The sequence below is a fragment of the Triturus cristatus genome, chromosome 2_2 (assembly GCF_964204655.1).
Source record: "Triturus cristatus chromosome 2_2, aTriCri1.1, whole genome shotgun sequence".
NCBI classification, from domain to species: Eukaryota; Metazoa; Chordata; class Amphibia; order Caudata; family Salamandridae; genus Triturus; species Triturus cristatus.
The window spans coordinates 459,199,526-459,227,499 of NC_140582.1; the positions used below are offsets into that span (position 1 = coordinate 459,199,526).

Sequence of the window (27,974 nt, forward strand, 5' to 3'; positions counted from 1 at the left end):
ACAAGAGACAGACATTACAAGGCCTTCTGAATGGCCATCACTGTCCTAGAATAAAATGTGTTTCCATATATATGTTGTGAGGAGATGTACTGTTCCCAGTTGTGCCTGACTTGGATGTTGTTTCCTAGGTGCACTCTGATACTCCCCCTGGGTTCGGCTGGTAACACAGATTGAAGGAAGGAGGAGACAGAAAGAGGTGCACCAACACAGTACATGGCTTTCCCAAGAGCAGACCGCACCCAAGCAAGGCGAGCACGCGCACCAGAGTGCAGCCACACCTTCAGGATTGCAGTACCTGTTCAGTGAAATTTGCATCCAGAGTATTATGATAGTCATTAATTACAGTAACCGTGATAGCAGTCCGTGGCGTGGATAAACGGTGCATATTTGTTGTTTACATTGTATTTATTCTGTATTATTAACGGAACTACCAGTCGAGGTGTTTATCTTATTTTATGCAGTTTTATACAGGGCGAACTTGACCCCAATGTATTGGACCGCTTTACATGAGCACCAGCTGCATTACAGAGCACACTCATTTTGACCTTGTGTTGTTTTTTTACGAACGGTGGGATTTAGTGATTTGCCCAAAACTACAGGATGTTCAGCCCACGCTGAGACTGGACCCTTGTCCCCAAGTTTCTAAGTCGTAGAGCTGGTCGTTACGCCACACCCTCTCCCTCATTATCTAGCAGTGAGCTTCGTCTGAAGCAGTCGCTTGTAACTATTTTTCGGTGGATTGTTTGCGCGGCCAAATTGCGGGCGTTTGTGAGATAAATAATTAACCTCGCCTGCATCACGGTCACTGAATCCTCACAATGGGAGACAATGCCGCCCGTGCGACGTTACGTCCTCGGTCTTAAGGGGACAGTTTAAAAACGTCCTTTCGCTCCCAATTACTAAGATGTCTTGCTAGGCGAGCGTGTTTTTCCTTCCCGCCCATCCCCTTCTTTTTTTCGTTTTCCCTCCCCTTACTAAATGGGCACCTTCTGATTCACTACTTGCTCTCTTCTCTACCTTCCCTCAACCAATCAAACATGGGCAAGAAGAACCCAGGTGAAGAGCCTGGCAGCTCCACCCCCAAAGGAAAGTTTAGACGGCACCGCTCTGTATCGTCTTCAATCAGAGATGAGCCCGAGAGAGCTCTGCCCGAGAAAGACACCCACCACTCTACACCGAATTTGAATAACCAACAAGATGGTAGTGCTAAAGAAAAATGTTCAAACAGAGATGAGACTGAGAGAGCTCCGGCAGAGAAAGACACCGACTCTTCAAACAATTCCAAGCACCAACCCAACAGTAAAGCCCAAGAAAAAGCTTCAATCAAGGATGGGCCCAAAAGAGCTCCGTCAGAGGAGGTTATCGACTGTATACCACATTCTAAGCACCAACCCAACAGTAAAGCCCAAGAAAAAGCTTCAATCAAGGATGGGCCCAAAAGAGCTCCGTCAGAGGAGGTTATCGACTGTATACCACATTCTAAGCACCAACCCAACAGTGAAGCCCAAGAAAAATCTATCTCATCTGCTTCCTCTCAGGAGAATTCTGACCTATCTTCAGCCTCCCCAAGGTGTACCTGCCACGTCACCATCTGTTCTTGTCCAGAGGAAAGAGCTTCTGATTCCGACCTGAAAGACAGAGATCCAGCATGCTCCTTCTTGAATAAAACCTCCTATCGCATGAAATGCCCTGGCCCATGTCCCTTCCCAGAAAATGATGATACCTGTGCTTCTGCTGAAGAAACTGCTGACCCCAACGTACACCCCCCCCAAAAAAAGCCCCCAAAAAATGACACTCATGGTCCTATTCCAGACAAGTGCCATTCCTCTACTGCCTCTCTAGGGAACAAGCCCTCTGAAGAAGATAGTGGCCCCTATCCTTCGCATTCGTGTTCCTCAACCCTAGAGAGCAAAAGGCCCTCGAAAGAAGATAGTTGTCCCAGGCCGTCATATTCGTGTTCCTCAACCCTAAAGAGCAACAGGCCCTCTAAAGAACACAGTGGCCACAGTCCTTCGCATTCATGTTCCTCAACCCTAGAGAGCAAAAGGCCCTCTAAAGAAGATAGTTGCCCCAGTCCTACGCATTCGTCTTCTTCAACCCTAAAGAGCCACAGGCTCTCTAAAGAAGATAGTGGCCCCTATCCTTCATCTTCGTCTTCCTCAACCCTAGAGAGCGATAGTTTGCCTTCTTCCACAAATAACACACCCATCACTCGTTCCTCAGAGAATGTTGAACCTACTCAATCAGAGGATAAGCTTTGTCAACCACCCTTAAATAATACCCAGTCTTCTGGTTCCTTCACGAATGCCAAGCGAAGAGTTCATCGTGATGGCACCAAGTGCAGTACCTGCCCTACCCCTGTTGCACAACTCCGCGATATAGGCCCTTGCCCTATCCAACCCAAAAGCATCTGTTCCTCCATTTTGGGATCCAGGAACAGATGCACTTGTTCTATTAATGACAGTTCAGGCGCTCTTAACTCGTTTTGAATCCCCACCATGTCTCAATTCCTCATGAAATTTCACTTTATCTCCGAAAATACTGCATTTTAATGTTAATATTTTTTACAAAGTTTTGCTCCTGGGCTGGATCAACTAATATGTAACCCGCGCTCCCTCGTGTTGGTGTTGTCCCTTGTCCCTGTTTATGGAATGACCATCCTTCCTCAGTTATCGTATTAGGGACTATTTTACATTTGCTGTGGAATCTGGGTTCTATACTTATTTCTTAGAATCATGCTCAACTCCTGCCCAAGTGCCACTACGTTCTGTAAAGTAATGTTGCATAAAGACAGCATACTAAGTGTAAGCGAAAGATATAGAATTCAGAATGCTGATAAGTCGGATACCTGAGGGGTGCCAGTGAAGAAGCAGATAAGAACAGGTACAGTGAACCTTTCTGGAAAGTAGGGTTTGAACTGATATGTCAAGGTGGATACACTATTGTGCACAATAGGGTTGGCGGGGGGTTGAGGTTTATTTGCAAGTTGGGATGTATTACCCTGAGATGTTATTGCAGTGTGATCAGGCACTATCAAATGCACACATTTTCTGCCTCTCTAGTAAATGCCCATTATAGTTCCTATTATTGTGCTAGCATCAGAGATGGGTCCCAGTAGTTAATCTCTCCGCTGAAACACAGCAGATTGGTAAGAGTTCTCATCACCTCTTGGAGTACTGATGCCCATGTAGGTAGTATCAATACTTGACTTCTAAGGCATTCTCCCTTTTAGGTTACCACGATTATCTTTACCAGAATACAGTGCCCATGAAATTGCTGGATAAGTACTTGTCTACCCATCTCAGAGTAGTAACTATTAGTCCCACATTGCTCCCGCTCTTCACTTTCATTCTGGTAAGGTGGTTTTGCCTGACGGCTGAAATGCCAGAAACCGGTCCTAGGAAGCTTGTTTCCGGTCCAGGGAAGACATGGCTTGGCAGTTCGGGCTGGACTGTTCCCATGAGGCACAGGGTCAGACTTATTTGCATATGGCCATGTCTGAACTGGGGTGGCAGAGTGGGCTAAAGAACGGTGATGGATTAAACCCAGATCAGTTGACTGGGGGTGAGTGCTTGCAATGTTCAACACTCTGTCCATCATTTCCTTTGGTTTTTGGTTTTGCCTGACTGACAGGAGCCCTGTTCTTATATATACAATTATTTTGTACTGATTTACATTAGCCACACGTTTTTGTTCCTGTGCTCAGTGGTTTCTTTCCTGCTTGGTTTGGAATGCACATACTTAAAATAGTGTGTTTGGTTACTCTTTAAAAGATTTCTTTCCCCAATTGGTCTTTATTGAAGCTTATTGATATACAATGGGAAAACAGGAAGACAATATCTTAAGACATTTGGCAGTCTGATACGACACTCAAGCATGCAACCTTTGGCATGAAACGGGGTGCTGGTTTGCATGCACCATGATCTTGGGTATTCGTGCGCAGTGAGGTGGGGTGAGTCGGCTAGTCTGTGTGCAGTATGTTTCTCAGTTTCTTTATAGTCGTGCTACTCTTGAGAAGGTTAATGCAAGTTCACCAACATTTACTAGCATGTTCTTCAATAAAGCGGTGCATTTTGGAGATGCACTAGGAAGAATCACAATTGTGGGTAATTCCTCTTGGTGTGATAATATGCTTAGCTATTTCCTTGAGCTGTTTATATTTAAATGAAGAGATCACCCAGCCAGTGTTTATAGGAATGCTCTGATCATTTCACGAACACCGAAAAGTCTGCTATCCTGACTGCTACTGAAGGTCTATTTTAAAATGAGCATAGCAAAAATGTAGAGCCACAGAATCGGAGGACGCTGCTCTTAGGTTTACATACGAGACTTGTATTACACCTAGACAATTTCCACCCAAAGTTTGTATTAGAGTGGAAGGGGGTAATGTATTTCAGACACACCCATCAAGTGTTTTGAGCTTTAATTGCCAAAATTGTGAAAGGAGGTCTATTTGGGATAGAAACTGTAGGAGAGAGTACGATCAGAGTCTGGAACTTGAGACATATATAAATTAAAAAGCTTTTCCCATAGTGCTTTCCAGATTTGAATTTGAAGAACGACCTATACCTTCAAGGTTATTTTTACAGAGCCCCCCTTCTTATAATTTGTATGTGGAGTTTTCCTGTAAACGAGGAAATTACACCTTGATCTTAAAAAATTGCAGCGCAAAAATAATCATCTACTCATAGAAGAAAAAAACCCAGAAACTCTCCACATTTTAATAATGCTAACTCTGTCTAGTTAATGCTATTTATGTCCAAATCTACAAGTAATTTTAGATCAATCAAAGGCTTGTGGGCATTTTCTACAAGTAGATTAGACTATTTGTGTATTGATGAAATACCTCATTACCAATATGTAGTGTTAAAAAGAACAGGATTTTAATGGTGTACATTCCATCATATTTATTCAAATTTTGTTTTTATTTTTGTTGTAGTCAGATATCTTCCCAACGCCCATTTGGAATTTATAATTGTTTCTTGAAGTGTAACACCATACACTGCACACTGTGGAGTACAGGACAGGAAGATAACGGCAGGAAGCTATACTTTGAGACTACCATGTTTAAAATGAAAACTGAACTTGACATGTTGCACCACTAATTACCAATATTGTGAAATTTGTTCCATTTGAGCTTGGAGACACCCGTAGGAGCGTGCAGGATATATATCTGCACCTTGAAGAAACTATTAGTTAAAAGCCTTGAAGATCGAAATGACTTGTTGCAAGTGCCACCGTTAATCTAGTTAGCTAAAATTTTAGTGTACATTTTAGAGGCAACATTTATTAACTAGCACTTTTGTTTGTGATTGCCATTTTCAAATTCTATTCTTGTTTCAGCATAACCAGCTTTTTGGGATAACAAATAATCCCAGGGAGGCCTCCATGCACAGTTAACAATATTGGTCGAAGTGGAGCCTTAGTTTTGTTATAGCTCTCCTAAGATCACTTTGATTCTGACATTGAATTTTCTGTGTGCTTCTGCTCTAGGTTAGGCTGAATTTTACAGAACTGGTTTCAGCTTAGTTTGTTAGATTCAGACATACTGGCAGATTATTTTGCTTGGTTCTACCATAGAGCCAAGGAGTGGTAAACAGCATACCAAAGAAAAGTGTGTTTCGGTTGGTTGCACAAATATTCCCAAGGCCTTTGGTCTTTCTGCTATGCTTATACAAATCACACAGCCCTGGCTTGCAGTCATGAAGCACTGAACAACAAAGTTCTTTGAATTAAGTCAGTGTGGTCTAACGGTAACCATTACAGTTCTGCTACCTGTTGTGTAGCCACTTCACATTTTCCAAGGCAGCTGATGTGTGGCCTACCAAGATATACTACAGAGATTCCCACTAAGCTTTGAGGAATGGGACACTTCAGTGATGCACACTTCGGTCATGGTTTTGTTTCGAATGCTGACAGACCAGGGCCAGTCATCTGCCCTGGTTCTGCTAGATGTGTCGACTGCTTTCAGTGCTGTCTCACTAGATCTTCTAATGCTTGGTCTGGATGAGGCTGGCACCCGGGGCAAGGAGTTAAACTAGCTGTCATAATATTTATCACATATAAAGCAAGCAGTGTAATTTTCAGATGTGAGTGCAAGCGCCCGCCACAAGGGATCCCACAGGCTTCGAATCACAGTCCGATACTTTAAAATCTCTTTATTAGACCTCTGACCCATTTGATACGGTAATTCGGACTGAGATTCATGAACTATGCAGACGACACCCAAATACTAATTTTATTGGATCGCAATTCAACAACTGCCATGGAAGCTGCCAATAATTTCCAACAGTGCCGTATTACGATGACGAGCTGGCTTGCTTACAATCTTCTATTCAGACAATACAGAGGTTTTGATAGTATCCAGATATAAATCTATTCTTGATTACCACATCTTATGGCCAATTGAATACTGAGAATTTCCAGTATCTTCTGACTCAGTCCATAATCTTGGATTTAATTTTGATGCAGAATTATCTTTGACAAGCCAAGTAGGCCAACTGTCAGCTGCCTGCTGCCTTTTCTTGAGACTGTTATGTAAGATTCTATGCCAGGACACGGAGGTGAGGATTAGGTATTTCTTCTTTATTTTCACGCAGCAGCCATGTTAACCACCAACAACACAACATCGGATTTCATTTCTCATGGGAAACCATGAAGTTCCAGAGATAACAACTTCATCCAATCAGTGCCTCCAGCCTCTGTAACTGGTGTTGTCCCTCTTCGATCCTCCTCTTTTTTCGCTTCTGCAGCCATGTTCATATGAGTGGGGTGGCGCTGGGCCCCTTTTCTTTTTCTTCTCTACTTGTTGTGATGCCTAATGTTTATTGGTTGCAGGTTGTGGTTAAGCGAAGTCTCCACTCCGCTTCTGTGGCAGCAGGAATGCTCTGTCATTCCTTCGCGGACGCTCTTTTAATTATCTCCCCTGTCAGGGATTCCGGGGCCAGAGTGCTCAGTGGTCCACTGGCCGCTAAATGGCATGCCTCCCGCGTCAGTTTCTAGACATGCTTGACTCGGTGTGGAGTGGAGGCCGTGTCAGTTACAGTTTGAGCTGAGCACCTCCAACTGCATTTATGGTCTTTGTGAGTGTGTGGGTGCCTGTCAGCGTGGGGTGTGACACGCTTCAGGTTAAGGTCGGCAGGGTGATTAAACCTGCACTTTGACAGATGTGCTCAGGCTGCCTAAGTTCCTTCCTGTCCCTGTTACTCTGAGGGCGACTGGTCTGCCTTGGTCCTCGCTGCAGCATAGCTCTGCTGTGACTGTACAGGGCCTTCTAGTGCCTCTTCACCCCTGCGGCTGAGAGCCTGAGATTGTCTTTACCCTCATAAGGGCTGTAATTTCCTGTGTACTGAAGTCCCCAAAGGGTCTGTGGTTGTGCAGTTTCCTTCTGGGTCTTTCCCAGTCATATTACTCACTCTTACCTGGTGGGTGGCTACCCTTTCCCATTCCTAACTCATACAGCCCGCTAGCGTGCTGTGATACTTACCTCATGGAGCAATTTGGTGGCTATTATGAAGAAGAGGAGGACGTGCAGTATTTCCTGGTCACAGATGACTTCTGTGACTTGGTGGACGCCTCCATTGTCAGGGCGGTCTCAGATGCAATGGCCCCTCTGGAGTAGAGACTGATGGATTTGGCACAACAATGCCTACAACCCCTCGCACCGAGGAAAGACCTTCCTAGGCCGTCGGCCCCTAAACCTCCAGGGCAGACCACTGTACCCCCGACGAGAACCTGCATAAATGCTCACACACTGAAGGGTGGAGCTGGATGCCTTTGACAGGCTTAAGAAGGTGTTTCTGGGGCCAATCACCCCCACCCCACCGCTAGAGGTCCTGGCTGACTATCTGCCTGCGGACGAGTCGAGGTTGATGCCTCCGCCCCCACCTTTCAATGATTCCCCTGCGGGGTCAGACAGGAGTTGGACCACAACTGGTCCTGGTGTCCTTCCCCAAAGATACCCTCTGACTCGCGCCCTGCTACGGATGTCCCACGGAATGCCCAGTTAGATCACCCTGCTCCTCGTCGTGGGTCCCATGTGACAAAGTGGCCAAGTATGTGGCCGGTAGGCTGCGTAAACCAAGGAGGTTCACTTCCAACTTAGGGAAGAATGCCCCTGCCTTCTTTGGAGCAATTATATTTTTCTGCAATGCCAACTGTGCCATTTCAATGAAAAGGCACAGGTCATTGCTCATCAAATTGGATCCTAAGTTGGGGGAATTAGCCATGTCTGAGGCATGTCATGTGGCTCAGGGCAGGCTCTTTGGCGATTCATTGGTCAAGGAGCTTAGCAAGTTTGTGTCCACATTCAATTCCCTGGATAAGGCCAAATTGAGTGTAAATGCATTTTTAATGCATGTGTTTTCTTTGGGGCCAGCTGTGGCGGGGGTGCTGACTGGCAGTTAATTGTCTCATGCTATCGCTTAGGGGGTCGGCTAGCGCAGTTCATAGACAACTAGTGGGCTGTTACAGTTGACGCTGGGTGCTTCAGATGGTGCAAGAGTTTCAGGTGGAGTTCTATGGGTCTCCCTTCCAACTGTCCCCTCATCGACCACTCCTCTTCTCTGGCCGAGAAGCCGCTCTCATCCAGCGGGAGGTACAGGAGCTATTGTTCAAGGGGGCGATTGGTCCTTTCACTCCACATTCCCCTGGATTTTTAAGTAACCTGTTCTTGGTGCAGAAGCCGGATGAGGGTCTGCACCCGATCAATCTCCAGGGGTTTAGTGAATGGTTGGTATACTGACACATCAACATTGAGGGGATCCATCTGCTCTGCGACCTCCTTCGGCCTAGCGATTGGATGGTCCAGCTGGGCCACAAGGACGCTTTCCTCACGGTCCCGATTTTCCCACCGCATCACATGTTTCCCTAATTCCAATGGCAGAACCAAACTTTCAAATTCACCTCTCTTCCTTTCAGCCTGTTGTCGTCACCCTTGCTGTTTCACCAAGGTTCTGCGCCAGTGGTGGAACGCCTAAGAGCAGTGGGCATGCAGATGATTGTGTACCTGGATGACATGTTGTTCATGGACCAGTGTCATCGGACCCCCTCTCTCTCTCAGCTATGACAGCAGTGGAGCCGCTTCAGTCGCTGGTGTTCTTTATCAACCAAGCAAAGTCCAGTCTCTTGCCCTCCCGTTCGATCACCTTTCTAGATTTTGTGCTCAATTCAGTAGATGCCACGTTGTGTCTGCCCTTCCGGAAGATAGCTAAGATCCAGCACGAGGTACAACAGATGCTAGCAAAGCTACAGACCTCCCTGCGCAACATTGCAATGGTGGTAGGTCTCTTATCGTCCTCTACCCAAGACATTTTCCCAGTTGCCCTCCATTTTCAGGCTCTGAAAAGTCTCAAGGCATCCCACCTGCATCACGGACTGACGGACGGCCAGCAGGTACCCTTGTCCGACGATGCCAGGAAAGGGCTCAACTGGTGGCTCTCCCATATGGTGGCGTGGAACGGGCGAGTCATTTTTGCATCTTAACCTGATCTTGTAATCGAGTCAGATGCCAGTGGTTCCGGCTAAGGGGTCCTTTGTAAAGACTTCACCACCGGTGGCAGAGGGTCCACCGCGGAACAGTCGCTCCATATCAACTGCCTAGAGTTGATAACGGGCTACTTTGCAGTCTGGTGTTGGACCAAGGACCGGGTGCAATCTTGGGTCCTGCTCAAGCTGGGCTCGCAGTCCAAGGCCCTTGCAGATCTAGCCAAGAACTTCTGGGAGTACTGCAAGGAGCATCAGGTTTCAGTGACGGCAGAACATCTTCCGGGTTCGGCCAACCAGGTAGCAGATTGACAATCCTGTCATCTTCGGTACTCGAGTCTCTGGCGAATGTTCCCTCCAATGTTCCAGTCCCTTCTCTCCCTATAGGGCCCCTTCACGATTGACTTGTTCATGTCACGCCTCGATCACCTTCCTTGGTACTACAGTTGGAGGCTGAATCTTGGGGCAGTAGTAACCACTGCCTTCCTCCAGGATTGGGCGATGGAGCAGGTTTATGCCTTTACCCCATTTGCCGTGATCATGAGGCTGATGACTGAGGTGCGCCGACAGAAGACAGATTTGGTGGTGATCACTCCGGTATGGAAGTCGCAAGTGTGGTTTCCAGTTCTGATGGAACTTTCCTGGGCTTCTCGAATCTGCCTATACCCATTGCCTCATCTACTGAGTGATACAGCCGGCAACCCTCATCGCCTGGTGACGAATGGCAATCTCCCGCTTATGGCATGGAGGATTACCAGCCTCGATGGCCAGTCTCAGGCCTTTCGAGAAGCACAGAGGACCTACCCTCTCGAGCTTGGGCAGATGGCACGATTAAGAGATACCATGCAGCCTGGTCTCGATGGATGGGTTGGTCTCTGCGACGTAGTTTAGATCCCTTGGGAGCAGACGTTGCGCACGCCCTCAACTTCCAAGCCTTCCTCACGTCAGAGGGAATGGCTTATTGCTCAGTCAATAACTTCTGGTTGGTGATCTCAGCAGGCCAAGTGGCAGCGGCGGGCCTTCCCGTTGGAGAACACCCTTTGGTCAGGATATTGCTCCAAGGGCTTTGGTTATCCCTCCTGCAGGAACCCAGGTACTCCATCCGTAGGGAACGCTAATATTGTTTTTAACTTGTTTTCGGGATAGCCTAGCAACAAGCACCTCTCTCGTAAGCATCTATCGGCCAAGTTGGCCATTTTTTTGTGTCTAATGTCTTGCAGGAGAGTGTCGGATGTCAGAGCCATGGATGTTATGGGACGGTCCTTCACTCCAGATGGGGGTCACCTTCCACGTGACTCATTGCACTGAGTGTCAGTCTCGGGTGATTTCTTACCCGGCTTTTCCGGAAGCGCCCAGGTTGTGCGTGGTGAGGTGCTTTAAGGTCTTTGAATCCATGACAGCAGAGCTGCGGCCTCATGAGGAGAAGCAGCTGCTGATTGCTTTGTGGAAGCCCTTTACGGCAGTCTCATACCTGACCATAATCATGTAAAAGGCTGGCATTGACACTAAAACATTTGGTGCTCAGTCTGCTTGGAGAGCAATGGTCTCAAAAGCCTTTGCGTTAGGAGTTTGCTTGGAGGATATCTTGAATGCAGCAGACTAGTCATCAGATTCAACCTTCAAGAGGTTCTATTTCAAGTCAGTTTCCTCCATCGCGGTTCTAACGGTGGTGTACAAGCTTTGAACTAGCCTAATACTCACCTCCGTGTCCTGACATAGAATTAAAAATGTCCTAGCTTTCGTACCGTAAAGTTTCAAGTCTATCAAGGACACAGAGACGAGGATAAGCCCAGACAAACAAGACAGTTCGAAGGAGAGAGTCCAAGGGAATAAATTTAAAGACCACTAAGGATTATATCCCCAAACAACTATTATCAAACATAGAAATCCTAGGGTCTGCACAAATACCAGAAGTGCCAGTAAACAAAAATACAAAAAAGCAAAAAAGCACTACCTCCAAGTTGTGACCTAAACCGGTGCGGTAGTGGTCGACATATTTGGTAAGAATTGATAATCAAAGTGTTTCTAAGGGCAGATCCCTTTCAGGACGTAATCCCTCACTCACCAATGGTGACATGCTTCATCATAGGGACTCTCCTCCCAAAGGAAAACCGTGGTCCCTTTGGGGGCTACAACCCCCTCACTGAGAGGGAGGAGCTCAGGGATATTTTGTTTTTGGTTTTTGAGGATCGACTAAATACACATATGATGAGCAAAAGTGTATGAGTAAGGATGCAGCGCAAATAATAAAGAAATGGTGAATGTGTGAGAAGAAGTGATAATTAAAACTGGCTAGGAGGCATCAAAACCATACTTTAATCAAGAGATGCCTACTGTCAGGGTTAAAAAAGCAGTGCACCTGCGGTATGGATTTAAACCGCTATGGTGTAGGTTTAGGTGGTCAACATGTTTCAGCCCTAGAAGACCCAAACTGGATCAGACTTTCGTCAGGACCTTACAGAAAAGCTACTGCCAATAATGAAGTGAAAAAGAAACTGAAAAGGATATGGGGCCAGAGCACTGTCATTGGCCTCTAACAACAACTGCTGATACCTGTAATGGAAAGGAGATGACACACATCAGGTATACACAAATATGTATCAGCAATGTGAATACGCACTGAAAATGATCTGCATAACCAATAATTAGAAGAAGTCAACACCTTACCCGCCAAGGCTGGGTACAGGACCTCAACTCTACCTGGCAACCGCTCAGGAAGGCAGCACCGCTCTACAAAAAATGTATTTGAAATTTGTAGAGTGCGAATATGGATAGGTAAAAACTCTAAAGAACTTGATCGTCTAGTAGTAAAAGTAACTGCTTGCATCGATCATTAAAAATTAACTTCGTGTGTAGAGCTGTTAATTTGTAATAAAAAGGAGGGGTTCACCCATAGAAATATCAGTGTTCAATATTCATCACAATCAATTTGGTACGAAGAAACAGATATCATAAGACTGCTACTCAAGCAGCCCTTTACCCCAATCATAGGTGAAAGGAGCAAAAACACCATAATAACTATACTAATAATGGTTGACAAACACATAGTTCAATATTCATCTTGAAATATGGACTAGTACTAAACTCAGTGTTATATCATGATTGCAAAACAAAATGGAACCGTATTACTAGTGCCTAGCGGTTTAACACATTAAATCAAACAAAGTCCCCAAACCAACGCCATTTTTCTTAGGACCTAAAGCAGAAGGGCACCAACACACTCACCTATCCGTCGGTACTACTAGACCTGGAGAGCCTGCTGCCGGAGGTGAGTGCTGGCCGAAAAACACGCTCTTAAATACCCCTCTCAATCAATCCTTAATCGGCATCCGGTGGTGCTCAAGGTTCTTGGTTGCGCATGCTCAATGATGTTGACGTTCATGCGCATGCGCGGAGCGAGAATACTACATTCAGCGCATGCGTCTCATTGGCAAACACGCAATTCGCTAAACCGGAGGTACTGCGCATGTGCGCATATGAAGTATGCGTTTAAAGTGAAAGGCGCAAGCTATCGCAAGCCCGGCAGAGTGGTGTTAGCAAAGTATCTCTACGGAGAAATCTCTACGGATAAAAGGGGGCTTGTCTCATAAAGGTGCCCACGTGGTAATGAATGGTCTTTAGAGGGGCAAAAGTACAACTAAAGACTGTTCCTATAAAAAATAAGTGAAAATACGAATGGATGGTATCGTGTGTCAAGGTGCTCCATCGCGCTAGCTCAATGATATAGATGTTGATACGCCTGTGCGAAGTGAGAGTATTACATTCAGCGTATGTTCCACAAAGGCAAAACAGAAATGCTGTGCATATGCACATAAAAAGTATACAATTGAATTGAAAGGCGCATACTAATACAAGCCCAGCAGGGTAGTGTTAGCAAAATATCTCTGTGATCAAAAACGCCTTGTCTCATAACTAGAGGGCCCCTCGTGGAAATGAATGGCCCTAAGAGGGACTGAAGTACAAAAACAGGCTGTAGCGAAATAACCTTCCATTAGAAGTCACAATGACTGCAGGGTAGCATCTGGACATGGTTCCGTACAGAATTAGAGTTCTATAAGGAGACCCAGGGAATATCATTGTTAAGACCAGACTGGTGAGTGTCTAGTTTATAAACCCAACGCTGTTCCTTCTTGAACAGAAAAGAAGAAATGTCTGTCAAATGTGTGGGAATGAAAGGATGTTCTAACACAGTCCATTTTAGATCTTGAGGAGTGTGGCATGCCGTCACAAAGTGTTGAGTCAGTTTGGTAGAGACTTTCTTGCAACGGACAGTACTCTTATGTTCTAGAATGCGTGTCTTAACTCTCCGTGTCGTCATCCCAACATACCGGAGTGAACAGGGACAAGTGATGAGATAGATTAAATTACTGCTGTTACAGTTTGTATGATCAGTCAAAATCCACGGTCTCGATGTACCAATGTCAATCTCAGTAGTGTGTGCAGTATGTGCACATGCAGCACAGCTCCCGCAAGGGAAATGACCACGTACAGCTGGTAGATCCCACAGTGTATCTTGATGGTGCTTGGTGGTCTCACGTGGGCGAGTATGTATGAGTCTATCTCTGATGTTGGTGCTACGTTTAAAAGCAAAAAGGGGACGTGGGAGAAGTGTTGTTCCGATGTTTAATATCTTCCAGTTTGTCAAAATGCATTTCTTGATCTGATTGGAGAAACTGCAAAAAGTGTTGACACAGGTTAGCCTGTTCGTCGCCTCCTTGGGGCTGTTAAGTTCAAGCAACGCAGCCCTGTTGTTGTTCGCTGCACGTTTTAAAGATTGTTTCACCAATTTCTTGGGATAGTGTCTGGTAACAAGCTGATTCGATAATAGTTTAGCGTGTTCATAGTATTTGTCCATCGTTGAACAGTTCCTCCTGATGCGTAAAAATTGCCCAAAGGGCAAATTTTGACGCAAAGCTTTAGGATGGAAACTGTCAAATAACAAAAGTGAGTTTTTTGCCATGGGTTTCTTATAAAGTTCGGTGCTGAGGCCTCCATTAGCCGGAAAGATCAAGACATCAAGGAAAGGCAAACCTACCTTGCTAAACTCACATGTGAACCTCAGGTAGGCATTACGGGTGTTCAACCAACCCTGGAAATCGTTGATGGAAGACATTGACCCTGTCCATATGACAAAGACGTCATCAATATAACGTCTTTAACAACGTATGTGATGTCTATATGGATTAAGAATGCCCAGAAAATGTTCCTGTTCAAAGCTATGAACATAGAGGTTCGCCAGACTTGGGGCGAACACACTGCCCATAGAAGTCCCGGACACTTGTAAAAACAGCTGTTCCTCAAACCTGAAGAAATTCTCTTTCATAGCAATCCAAGCACAATTCATAATGAAAGATACTGGAGTGATAGAGTCAGGAACCTTCTCCAAGAGCAGAGCCTCAATCGTGGATAGGGTCTCATCCTGAGGAATGCAAGTATACAGCGATTCCACATTAAAAGAGACGAGGAAATCGCTATCCACATCGAATTCAACAGTTTCGATCAGATTCAAAACATCTTTGGTATCTTTCAGGTAGGTCGGCATATCCAAAACAAGAGGATGTAAAAAATGATCCACAAAAGTAGACAAGGGTTCAAGCAGAGACCCCAAACCGGAGATGATGGGGCGTCCCGGAGGGGGTCTCTGTGCCTTGTGCACCTTGGGTAGTGCATAAAATAAGGGATGACTGGGTGACTTTGTATGAGAAACCCAGCTTCTTGTCCTGTAATCCAACAATTAGATACCGCCTCCTCCACCATGGTTTTGATCTCTAATTCCAGTCTTTTGGTGGGATCTTCCCGTAGAGGTTTGTAAAACTTAGTATTACCCAACTGTCTGAGACATTCAGACCGATACGCAGAAGAGTCCATTACCACAATAGCTCCGCCCTTATCAGCCGACTTGATTGTAATAGTATCATCTGTGGCCAGGGACTGCATGGCGCACCGTTCTTTCTTGTTCAGATTCTGGTACTGTCTGACATCTTTGGTACAGAATTTAGAGACTTTACTTATCACAGCTTTTTCAAAAGTAAGAACCTGAGGTGGAACCTGGTTGGGGAGGGGATTGAATGTTGATTTGTTCCTCAAACCTGTGTTGGTTTCAATCCCATCAATATGTTCCAGAGGTTTGTCCCTGAAAAAGAAGTCAAGACGGATCTTACGGAAAAACTGCGCCAGTTCCTGTCTGATCTGAAAAGTATCACCATGAAAGGTGGGGACAAATCCCAAACCTTTGTTGAGGAGAGCCTGTTCATCTTCATTAAGGATGCGGCTGCTGAGATTGATCACTACGTCGTTTCGTAACTCGGGCCTGCTTGTGCTTCCGTCATGCTCCTGGTGGAGTGTGCGGGTGGATTGTCTTCCCAGTGTACATGGTTCCAACGTTTTCCTCTTGACCTGTTTCGGCCAAAGCCTAAAAAAGGCTGATTGGGATACAACTGGGGTTGTGGTTGGAATGGAAACATGGGGCCATGAGGAGGTACAGGAGGAAAGCCATAAGGTCCCGGAGTCCACCAATGAGGTTGTAACGGAAAAGGTGGTGGACCTCCTCGCTGGTTCCTCCATTGTCCTCTATTAGAACGAACAGGGCCTTTTCTTGGTAGTGGACCCTGGATTGGAACATCTGAGTCGCTTGACCACTCATCACTACCTGAAGAGGAATAGTTGGAGCCATACCTCCTACCTTGTCGATTGAACTGGGGAGGTACGTACTCATTGCTGGTGTATGGATATTCTTTTTCCATTGAGAACCGCGCTAAATCTTTCTTAAATTTGTTAATTAATAATCGGGAGTGAGATTTCTTAAGTGTCAGTAGTTTGGTCCTGTCATCCCCCTGTGTCAGAGTGCCCCCTTAGAAGGTATCTATAATACTAGGTGTGGTCAAGATGGATTGGGCTACTGTGTCATCAAATGCTAAACCTGGACGTTCAGCCATGGTAAAGAGTTAGTATGTGGTGTAATAAACTGACAAATATGTGAAGAACCACCTCCCTATATCAAATACAGCTCAAGAAAAAACGGTAAAGTCAATGTCAAAGATAAACGGACTCGCAGCCACAGCTGCTCAATATACTGACAAACAAGACAGTTCGAAGGAGAGAGTCCAAGGGAATAAATTTAAAGACCACTAAGGATTATATCCCCAAACAACTATTATCAAACATAGAAATCCTGGGGTCTGCACAAATACCAGAAGTGCCAGTAAACAAAAATACAAAAAAGCAAAAAAGCACTACCTCCAAGTTGTGACCTAAACCGGTGCGGTAGTGGTCGACCTATTTGGTAAGAATTGATAATCAAAGTGTTTCTAAGGGCAGATCCCTTTCAGGACGTAATCCCTCACTCACCAATGGTGACATGCTTCATCATAGGGACTCTCCTCCCAAAGGAAAACCCTGGTTCCTTTGGGGGCTACAACCCTCTCACTGAGAGGGAGGAGCTCAGGGATGTTTTGTTTTTGGTTTTTGAGGATCGACTAAATCCACATATGATGAGCAAAAATGTATGAGTAAGGATGCAGCGCAAATAATAAAGAAATGGTGAATGTGTGAGAAGAAGTGATAATTAAAACAGGCTAGGAGGCATCAAAACCATACTTTAATCAAGAGATGCCTACTGTCAGGGTTAAAAAAGCAGTGCACCTGCGGTATGGATTTAAACCGCTATGGTGTAGGTTTAGGTGGTCAACATGGTTCAGCCCTAGAAGACCCAAACTGGATCAGGCTTTCGTCAGGACCTTACAAAAAAGCTACTGCCAATAATGAAGTGAAAAAGAAACTGAAAAGGATATGGGGCCAGAGCACTGTCATTGGCCTCTATCAACAACTGCTGATACCTGTAATGGAAAGGAGATGACACACATCAGGTATACACAAATATGTATCAGCAATGTGAATACGCACTGAAAATTATCTGCATAACCAATAATTAGAAGAAGTCAACACCTTACCCGCCAAGGCTGGGTACAGGACCTCACCTCTACCTGGCAACCGCTCAGGAAGGCAGCACCGCTCTACAAAAAATGTATTTGAAATTTGTAGAGTGCGAATATGGATAGGTAAAAACTCAAAAGAACTTGATCGTCTAGTAGTAAAAGTAACTGCTTGCATCGATCATTAAAAATTAACTTTGTGTGTAGAGCTGTTAATTTGTAATAAAAAGGAGGGGTTCACCCATAGAAATATCAGTGTTCAATATTCATCACAATGAATTTGGTACGAAGAAACAGAGATCATAAGACTGCTACTCAAGCAGCCCTTTACCCCAATCATAAGTGAAAGGAGCAAAAACACCATAATAACTATACTAATAATGGTTGACAAACACATAGTTCAATATTCATCTTGAAATATGGACTAGTACTAAACTCAGTGTTATATCATGATTGCAAAACAAAATGGAACAGTATTACTAGTGCCTAGCGGTTTAACACATTAAATCAAACAAAGTCCCCAAACCAACGCGATTTTTCTTAGGACCTAAAGCAGAAGGACACCAACACACTCACCTATCCGTCGGTACTACTAGACCTGGAGAGCCTGCTGCCGGAGGTGAGTGCTGGCCGAAAAACACGCTCTTAAATACCCCTCTCAATCAATCTTTAATCGGCATCCGGTGGTGCTCAAGGTTCTTGGTTGCACATGCTCAATGATGTTGACGTTAATGCGCATGCGCGGAGCGAGAATACTACATTCAGCGCATGCGTCTCATTGGCAAACACGCAATTCGCTAAACCGGAGGTACTGCGCATGTGCGCATATGAAGTATGCGTTTAAAGTGAAAGGCGCATGCTATCGCAAGCCCGGCAGGGTGGTGTTAGCAAAGTATCTCTAGGGAGAAATCTCTACGGATAAAAGGGGGCTTGTCTCATAAAGGTGCCCACGTGGTAATGAATGGTCTTTAGAGGGGCAAATGTACAACTAAAGACTGTTCCTATAAAAAATACGTGAAAATATGAATGGATGGTATCGTGTGTCAAGGCGCTCCATCGCGCTAGCTCAATGATATAGATGCTGATAAGCCTGCGCGAAGTGAGAGTATTACATTCAGCGTATGCTCCACAAAGGCAAAACAGAATTGCTGTGCATATGCGCATAAATAGTATACAATTGAATTGAAAGGCGCATACTAATACAAGCCCAGCAGGGTAGTGTTAGCAAAATATCTCTGTGATCAAAAACGCCTTGTCTCATAACTAGAGGGCCCCACGTGGAAATGAATGGCCCTAAGAGGGACTGAAGTACAAAAACAGGCTGTAGCGAAATAACCTTCCATTAGAAGTCACAATGACTGCAGGGTAGCATCTGGACATGGTTCCGTACAGAATTAGAGTTCTATAAGGAGACCCAGGGAATATCATCGTTCAGACCAGACTGGTGAGTGTCTAGTTTATAAACCCAACGCTGTTCCTTCTTGAACAGAAAAGAAGAAATGTCTGTCAAATGTGTGGGAATGAAAGGATGTTCTCAACAAAGGTTTGGGATTTGTCCCAACCTTTCATGGTGATACTTTTCAGATCAGACAGGAACTGGCGCAGTTTTTCCATAAGATCCGTCTTGACTTCTTTTTCAGGGACAAACCTCTGGAACATATTGATGGGATTGAAACCAACACAGGTTTGAGGAACAAATCAACGTTCAATCCCCTCCCCAACCAGGTTCCACCTCAGGTTCTTACTTTTGAAAAAGCTGTGATAAGTAAAGTCTCTAAATTCTGTACCAAAGATGTCAGACAGTACCAGAATCTGAACAAGAAAGAACGGTGCGCCATGCAGTCCCTGGCCACAGATGATACTATTACAATCAAGCCGGCCGATAAGGGCGGAGCTACTGTGGTAATGGACTCTTCTGCGTATCGGTCTGAATGTCTCAGACAGTTGGGTAATACTAAGTTTTACAAACCTCTATGGGAAGATCCCACCAAAAGACTGGAATTAGAGATCAAAACCATGGTGGAGGTGGCGGTATCTAATGGTTGGATTACGGGACAAGAAGCTGGGTTTCTCATTCAAAGTCACCCAGTCATCCCTTATTTTTATGCACTACCCAAGGTGCACAAGGTACAGAGACCCCCTCCGGGACGCCCCATCATCTCCGGTTTGGGGTCTCTGCTTGAACCCTTGTCTACTTTTGTGGATCATTTTTTACATCCTCTTGTTTTGGATATGCCGACCTACCTGAAAGATACCAAAGATGTTTTGAATCTGATCGAAACTGTTGAATTCGATGTGGATAGCGATTTCCTCGTCTCTTTTGACGTGGAATCGCTGTATACTTGCATTCCTCAGGATGAGACCCTATCCAAGATTGAGGTTCTGCTCTTGGAGAAGGTTCCTGACTCTATCACTCCAGTATCTTTCATTATGAATTGTGCTCGGATTGCTATGAAAGAGAATTTCTTCAGGTTTGAGGAACAGCTGTTTTTACAAGTGTCCGGGACTTCTATGGGCAGTGTGTTTGCCCCAAGTCTGGCGAACCTCTATGTTCATAGCTTTGAACAGGAACATATTCTGGGCATTCTTAATCCATATAGACATCACATACGTTGTTGGAGACGTTATATTGATGACGTCTTTGTCATATGGACAGGGTCAATGTCTTCCATCAACGATTTCCAGGGTTGGTTGAACACCCGTAATGCCTACCTGAGGTTCACAAGTGGTTTAGCAAAGTAGGTTTGCCTTTCCTTGATGTCTTGATCTTTCCGGCTGATGGAGGCCTCAGCACCAAACTTTATAAGAAACCCATGCAAAAAACTCACTTTTGTTATGTGACAGTTTCCATCCTAAAGCATTGCGTCAAAATTTGCCCGTTGGGCAATTTTTACGCATCAGGAGGAACTGTTCAACGATGGACAAATACTATGAACACGCTAAAGTATTATCGAATCAGCTTGTTACCAGACACTATCCCAAGAAATTGGTGAAACAATCTTTAAAACGTGCAGCGAACAACAACAGGGCTGCGTTGCTTGAACTTAACAGCCCCAAGGAGGCGACGAACAGGCTAACCTGTGTCAACACTTTTTGCAGTTTCTCCAATCAGATCAAGAAATGCATTTTGACAAACTGGAAGATATTAAACATCGGAACAACACCTCTCCCACGTCCCCTTTTTGCTTTTAAACGTAGCACCAACATCAGAGATAGACTCATACATACTCGCCCACGTGAGACCACCAAGCACCATCAAGATACACTGTGGGATCTACCAGCTGTACGTGGTCATTTCCCTTGCGGGAGCTGTGCTGCATGTGCACATACTGCACACACTACTGAGATTGACATTGGTACATCGAGACCGTGGATTTTGACTGATCATACAAACTGTAACAGCAGTAATTTAATCTATCTCATCACTTGTCCCTGTTCACTCCTGTATGTTGGGATGACGACACGGAGAGTTAAGACACGCATTCTAGAACATAAGAGTACTGTCAGTTGCAAGAAAGTCTCTACCAAACTGACTCAACACTTTGTGACGGCATGCCACACTCCTCAAGATCTAAAATGGACTGTGTTAGAACATCCTTTCATTCCCACACGTTTGACAGATATTTCTTCTTTTCTGTTCAAGAAGGAACAGCGTTGGGTTTATAAACTAGACACTCACCAGTCTGGTCTTAACGATGATATTCCCTGGGTCTCCTTATAGAACTCTAATTCTGTACGGAACCATGTCCAGATGCTGCCCTGCAGTCATTGTGACTTCTAATGGAAGGTTATTTCGCTACAGCCTGTTTTTGTACTTCAGTCCCTCTTAGGGCCATTCATTTCCACGTGGGGCCCTCTAGTTATGAGACAAGGCGTTTTTGATCACAGAGATATTTTGCGAACACTACCCTGCTGGGCTTGTATTAGTATGCGCCTTTCAATTCAACTGTATACTATTTATGCGCATTTGCACAGCATTTCTGTTTTGCCTTTGTGAAGCATATGCTGAATGTAATACTCTCACTTCACGCAGACGTATCAACATCTATATCATTGAGCTAGCGCGATGGAGCGCCTTGTCACACGATACCATCCATTTGTATTTTCACGTATTTTTTATAGGAACAGTCTTTAGTTGTACTTTTGCCCCTCTAAAGACCATTCATAACAACGTGGACACCTTTATGAGACAAGCCCCCTTTTATCCGTAGAGATTTCTCCGTAGAGATACTTTGCTAACACCACCCTGCCGGGCTTGCGATAGCATGCGTCTTTCACTTTAAACGCATATTTCATATGCGCACATGCGCAGTACCTCCGGTTTAGCGAATTGCGTGTTTGCCAATGAGACGGATGCGCTGAATGTAGTATTCTCGCTCCGCACATGCGCATTAACGTCAACATCATTGAGCATGCGCAACCAAGAACCTTGAGCACCACCGGATGCCGATTAAGGATTGATTGAGAGGGGTATTTAAGAGCGTGTTTTTCGGCCAGCACTCACCTCCGGCAGCAGGCTCTCCAGGTCTAGTAGTACCGACGGATAGGTGAGTGTGTTGGTGCCCTTCTGCTTTAGGTCCTAAGAAAAATCGCGTTGGTTTGGGGACTTTGTTTGATTTAATGTGTTAAACCTCTAGGCACTAGTAATACTGTTCCATTTTGTTTTGCAATCATGATATAACACTGAGTTTAGTACTAGTCCATATTTCAAGGTGAATATTGAACTATGTGTTTGTCAACCATTATTAGTATAGTTATTATGGTGTTTTTGCTCCTTTCACTTATGATTGGGGTAAAGGGCTGCTTGAGTAGCAGTCTTATGATCTCTGTTTCTCCGTACCAAATTCATTGTGATGAATATTGAACACTGATATTTCTATGGGTGAACCCCTCCTTTTTATTACAAATTAACAGCTCTACACATAAAGTTAATTTTTAATGATCGATGCAAGCAGTTACTTTTACTACTAGACGATCAAGTTCTTTTGAGTTTTTACCTATCCATATTCGCACTCTACAAATTTCAAATACATTTTTTGTAGAGCGGTGCTGCCTTCCTGAGCGGTTGCCAGGTAGAGGTGAGGTCCTGTACCCAGCCTTGGCGGGTAAGGTGTTGACTTCTTCTAATTATTGGTTATGCAGATAATTTTCAGTGCGTATTCACATTGCTGATACATATTTGTGTATACCTGATGTGTGTCATCTCCTTTCCATTACAGGTATCAGCAGTTGTTGATAGAGGCCAATGAAAGTGCTCTGGCCCCATATCCTTTTCAGTTTCTTTTTCACTTCATTATTGGCAGTAACTTTTCTGTAAGGTCCTGACGAAAGCCTGATCCAGTTTGGGTCTTCTAGGACTGAAACATGTTGACCACCTAAACCTACCCCATAGTGGTTTAAATCCATACCGCAGGTGCACTGCTTTTTTAACCCTGACAGTAGGCATCTCTTGATTAAAGTATGGTTTTGATGCCTCCTAGCCAGTTTTAATTATCACTTCTTCTCACACATTCACCATTTCTTTATTATTTGCGCTGCATCCTTACTCATACATTTTTGCTCATCATATGTGGATTTAGTTGATCCTCAAAAACCAAAAACAAAACATCCCTGAGCTCCTCCCTCTCAGTGAGGGGGTTGTAGCCCCCAAAGGAACCAGGGTTTTCCTTTGGGAGGAGAGTCCCTATGATGAAGCATGTCACCATTGGTGAGTGAGGGATTACGTCCTGAAAGGGATCTGCCCTTAGAAACACTGTGATTATCAATTCTTACCAAATAGGTCACCACTACCGCACCGGTTTAGGTCACAACTTGGAGGTAGTGCTTTTTTGCTTTTTTGTATTTTTGTTTACTGGCACTTCTGGTATTTGTGCAGACCCTAGGATTTCTATGTTTGATACGAGGATAAGCCCGCCCACTGAGGAATCATAACCCGTCCGGGTTATTGGATCTACGTCTTGGTGTAAGTAAATGGTTTTCCTTGTCTGTGTAGTGGCACGTTGCATCGTTATGCTTATATAGTGCTGATTGCCAGTGAGTTACTTCCTTGTGTTCATTGGTGCTCTCTGACCTACAGGAACTGAGTCTTCCAAACAGAAGTGAGAATCTTCCATTTGGCTTTGTCGCACAAAGAAAGAGGAGGATCGACAAGGGACAACAACAGTTAAAAAGGCTGGAGGCACCTGATTAGATGAACTTGTTGTCTTAGGAACTTCATGGTTTCCCTGGGAACATAGCAAATGAAGCCAGATGTTGTTTTGTTGTTGATTAACATGGCTGCTGTGTGAAAGTAAAGAAGAAAGAAATGCATAATCGTCGCCTCCGTGTCCTTAACAGAATTGAAACTTTCCATTACGAAAGCTAGGAAATTTTTCATTCTAATACATTTACGAGCAAAAATACATCCTTTGGTGGTTCAGGCGACTATATTGAGACACCTCAATTACTGCAATTTGGTTTACTTGGGGGTTTACCGAAGATGATTAGGTGATTGCAAAGAATACAGAATATTGCAGCTAAGCTTGAACTACAAAGACGTTGAATCGTCTCTACCACTGATGCATTGAATGATCTACACTGGTTACCAGTCGAAAAGAGGAATCTTTTCATGGCCCTGTGCCTGGGTGCTTAGACAAAATACCAGTGAAAAAATATTGTGTGGACAAAATATTGGTAAGGAAAGTTTTAATATATGTAACTCCACATATATGTAACTTGTTTATATATATATATATATATATATATATATATATATATATATATTCTGTCAGTGATCTATGTGCCCTGGTTCTTTGAGCTTTTCACCACCTGGAACTATTCTATCGCCAGCATAATTTTTAACAATATTGTCCCACTCATATGTTAAAATCGGTCATTAGAACCAGGGTCCCCTTGCCCTGAGTTAAGCGAACTAAGTCAGTGGGTGTGCTTCCTTGGTTATGGGAGCTAAGACATGGAACACATCCATTTAAGATCTGAAACTAAGATATTGATCTTCCATAAGGCACTAAAATCCTGACTGTACACACCCTAACAGCTTTAAACTGGTTAGTTGAACTCAGATGCTTACTGTTTTCTTCTTGCAGTTTGGCACCAGGACTTCTGTTGGGTATCAGAGTGCTCTATAAATGGGGATTACATTATTTTTAGTGTAGAGGAGGGTTCATATACTACTCTTAGCAAAGAAGCCAAGAGTAGTACATTCTCTGCAGGACTGTTTACCTCTTTCATGTGTTTATATGGCAATCTTTTGCCAACAAAAATGAATGGGCAGAAGTATTGCAAAAGCATTGGAGTAAAATCAAAAGTATGAAGAGGTTTCTCTCCCACATTAAAGTTAGCATTTCGCTGTTTTATTTAGCCTTTAATATATCACAAACATTAAGCTATATGAGAGTGGATTGTTTCTTTGCTCATTTGAACCAACAATGTTTGAGGCCTTTGGGATTTTCAGGTTTTCTGTCTTGCGGGATAAAGATTCATCCTGAAATGTGGTGGAAAGTACTCTTCTTTGACCATGACTATCTTACTTTTGGATTTCACTTTCCTCACCTAGGCTTCATCCTATCCAAATGATAACAGCAATGTTTGTTTTCTCCGCAATCCAGCATTATATGGAAGTAGTGCTTGACCAGGAATGCTTCTTTAAGCGTATAGTTGTTTGGATGGTGGGGTCTGCAAGCCCATGAATTATTGATGAATTATTATCTCATGATGAGTAGCTCAGTCAGCAATTAAGCTATTTAATGAGGAAATAGCTATTTTGTTCCTTTTGATGTATAGGAAGTATTTTCTTTAGATATGGTACACATCACATATCGCTCACAATGCTTTTTTAGTTTCAAGCTCAGGAATATTCTTCCTATTTACTAAACTGTTTGGTAACGCCAACTCTAGAAATCCCGCTGGAAATTATTTTCTGCTAAGCATACTCCATGCTTGGACATTTACGTTGAGGTATATTTAGGCTACCACGAGCATCTGCTACAGTACTGTGCAGCTTTCTTTTTCTTGAAAGGGCTAGTCAATGAAGATTTCAGAAACAGAATTCTGTTATACTAAAACATCTGATTGTCTTTCATATCAGGCAAAAAATATAATGAAAATGTCCCAGTTTAATGGTGTGTGTTATTCAATGAAATGTCATGCCTGAGGTCAGAGTTATGTTTGAATTCTGTCTTAAGTAGCAAAATGAGTTTCAAAAAGATAAAGTTCAGTTATCATAAAATAATTCAATGTTAAATAAATTAGGGTTTTTCCTAACGGTATTACATTTGGATAGACCCTGTTACCATAAATACTGTTTTGATTTTTTGAGATTCCTGGATAACAGTGCATGTTCCCAAATGACACAGTTGTCTGAAGGTGAAGGGTGTTAGGGTCCCATATTTATAGATCACAGACACTGAGCTCTTTCATGAATATACATTTTTGACCCATAGCTATAAACAGGAGTTGAACGAGACCTCTTTGATGGCTTCTGGCTGCTTTAAATTAAGGTTACCAAAACTGACTAATTTTTTTAGTCTCCACTCGGGTAAAGACGTTTGCATTAGTGCTTTGAATATTTTGCTATCATGTACCATCTGTGAAGTCTTAAGAGGCCTAATTAGCATGGCAGCGCATAGGCGCTTAATAAGACACGGGAGCCGACTTGTAGTTAGCACACACGCGGCTCCGACTAATGCGTCGAGGCCACGCCCCTTTATCTAACCTCGCTAGCGTCTGACGTCACGCGTCAGCGCTAGCGCGTCCCGGCAGCGCGGAAGGCTAGAACGCCTCGCGCACGCCGGACACTACACTCCTTCCAACCTTTATAAACATTAAGCAAAACATAGGACCAGAAAAATCAACGATGAGTCTGTAACCAGTCTGCCAGTCCTTACAGGTTACACCATATAGTCCGCCAGCTGGGATGACGGTGCCGGGTTCTTTCTCAGGTTGTAGCGGGACGGACCGCCTCTGGAAAGGGCCACATCGGGGGTTCTGCGCCTTGGGGTGTTAGGCTCCGCCCGGGCTGGGGAACCGCCAGGCAGATTACCCCCCGGGGTGGCTGGGATGGACTGGGAACCACCATCCTCACTCCTACCGTCCTCCCCCTCCTGATCTCCGCTCGGCTGGTCGGGGTCCGGCCCCTCTGGCTCGGCCCCGGGACGTGAAGGTGTTCCTGGGTGGACCTTTTTGAAGAACGACACATCTCGCGTGACCGTTTCAGCTCCTCTTTGAGCGGTCACCATCGTGCCTGTCTGGCGGGTGACAACCCATGGTTGTGGTTCAAAAGGAAGTCTGAACTTGCTGCCTGGGTAGCGGTCCTTTACATACACTCGGTCCTGCCGTTGTATCGTGGACTCTTTAGCACCCCTTCGCTGGCTGGCGTGGTCATTCGAGCGCATCCGATTGGCTAGGGTCTTTTCATTTGAGGCTTGTGCCGGAACTCAAGTAGGGTGGTGTGGGATCGTGTCGCTTACGATTCTTCCCATGGTGGCTGTTCCTGGTGCTGCCTCGGTTGTGACATGGGGGGTCATCCGGTATTCCCGCAGGAAACTGTAGATCGCTCTCTCCAGTGGAGATCCATCAGCCATGGCGATGCAAATGGTTTTGTTGAGTGTCCTCATAAACCTCTCCACCTCTCCATTGGCTTGGGGCCACCTTGGTGTTATTTTGAGGTGATGGATCCCCCAGCTCTTGAGGTACTCAGCAAACTCCTGCCCCTGGAAAGGCGGTCCATTGTCGGTCTTGACCACCCCGAATATGCCATGAGTGGCGATGGTTTTCTCGAATTTCGCTATTACTTCCGTGGCTGTCTGGCTCCCCACAATTTCAACCTCTGGGTATTTGGTGAAATCATCGATGATGACCAATGCATACCGTCCATCGGGGAGGTGTCCGAAGTCGGCACTCACACACTGCCACGGTCTCAGGGGGTTATCTTCGGTCGCCACAGGGTGAGGGCGTTCCGGCTGTCCTGCGGCTTGGCACCACGTGCAGGTTCTCACCGTCTGCTCAACCATCGCATCCATGCCTGGGAACCATACTTTGGCTCGGAGCCTGCCCTTTGTCTCTACCATTCCTTGATGTCCCCTGTGGGCGAGGTCCACCGCCTGTTGAGCGAGGCTGGCCGGCATTACTAGTCTCGGGCCCCGCAGAAGACATCCTTGGGCGTCAACGGGCAGCTCACTCTGCACTTTCAGGAATGACTCCAGTGTCAGCTTGGCTTGGGGCGTCTTTCTGTTGAGCGAGGCTTGGATTGCCCTCCAATCTCCCGACCTGACAGCCTCTGCCGCTGCTCTCACGCATTCATCCCCTTCTGAGGCTTCTATGATTGCGGCCAGGCTCATTGGGAGGGGTCGTGACCGCTCTGTCACATACCGGACGTACTCCTCTGTATCCTCGGCCTCCTCCTTCTCTTCTGTTGTGGCTTTCCGCGGGTGCCGTGACAGGTAGTCCGCCGGGTTCGTGGCCCCTGGTTTGTACTCCACTCGGTAGTCGTACCCTTGTAGTTGGAGTATCCACTTTTCAATCCGGGGTGGCGGCTTTGAGGACGACCCTTGGAACAGAGGA

The 27,974-nt window shown here is 44.9% G+C and overlaps 1 protein-coding gene across 2 annotated transcripts in view; it reads left to right on the top strand.

Moving 5' to 3' along the window:
- Positions 1–911: 911 nt before the first annotated feature.
- LOC146862358 (uncharacterized) overlaps positions 912–27,974 on the top strand; it is a 39,757-nt gene continuing 12,694 nt past the window's right edge. Inside the window, exons 1-2 of one of the 2 annotated variants that reach the window (XM_085643259.1) lie at positions 912–2,883; positions 23,491–23,715. In XM_085643259.1, the coding sequence (XP_085499385.1) occupies positions 1,038–2,489 (1,452 nt within the window). In that variant the 5' untranslated portion in view covers positions 912–1,037 and the 3' untranslated portion in view covers positions 2,490–2,883; positions 23,491–23,715. Of the gene's footprint in view, positions 2,884–23,490; positions 23,716–27,974 lie in introns of those variants that run through there. The other variant, XM_085643260.1, reaches the window with a different exon arrangement.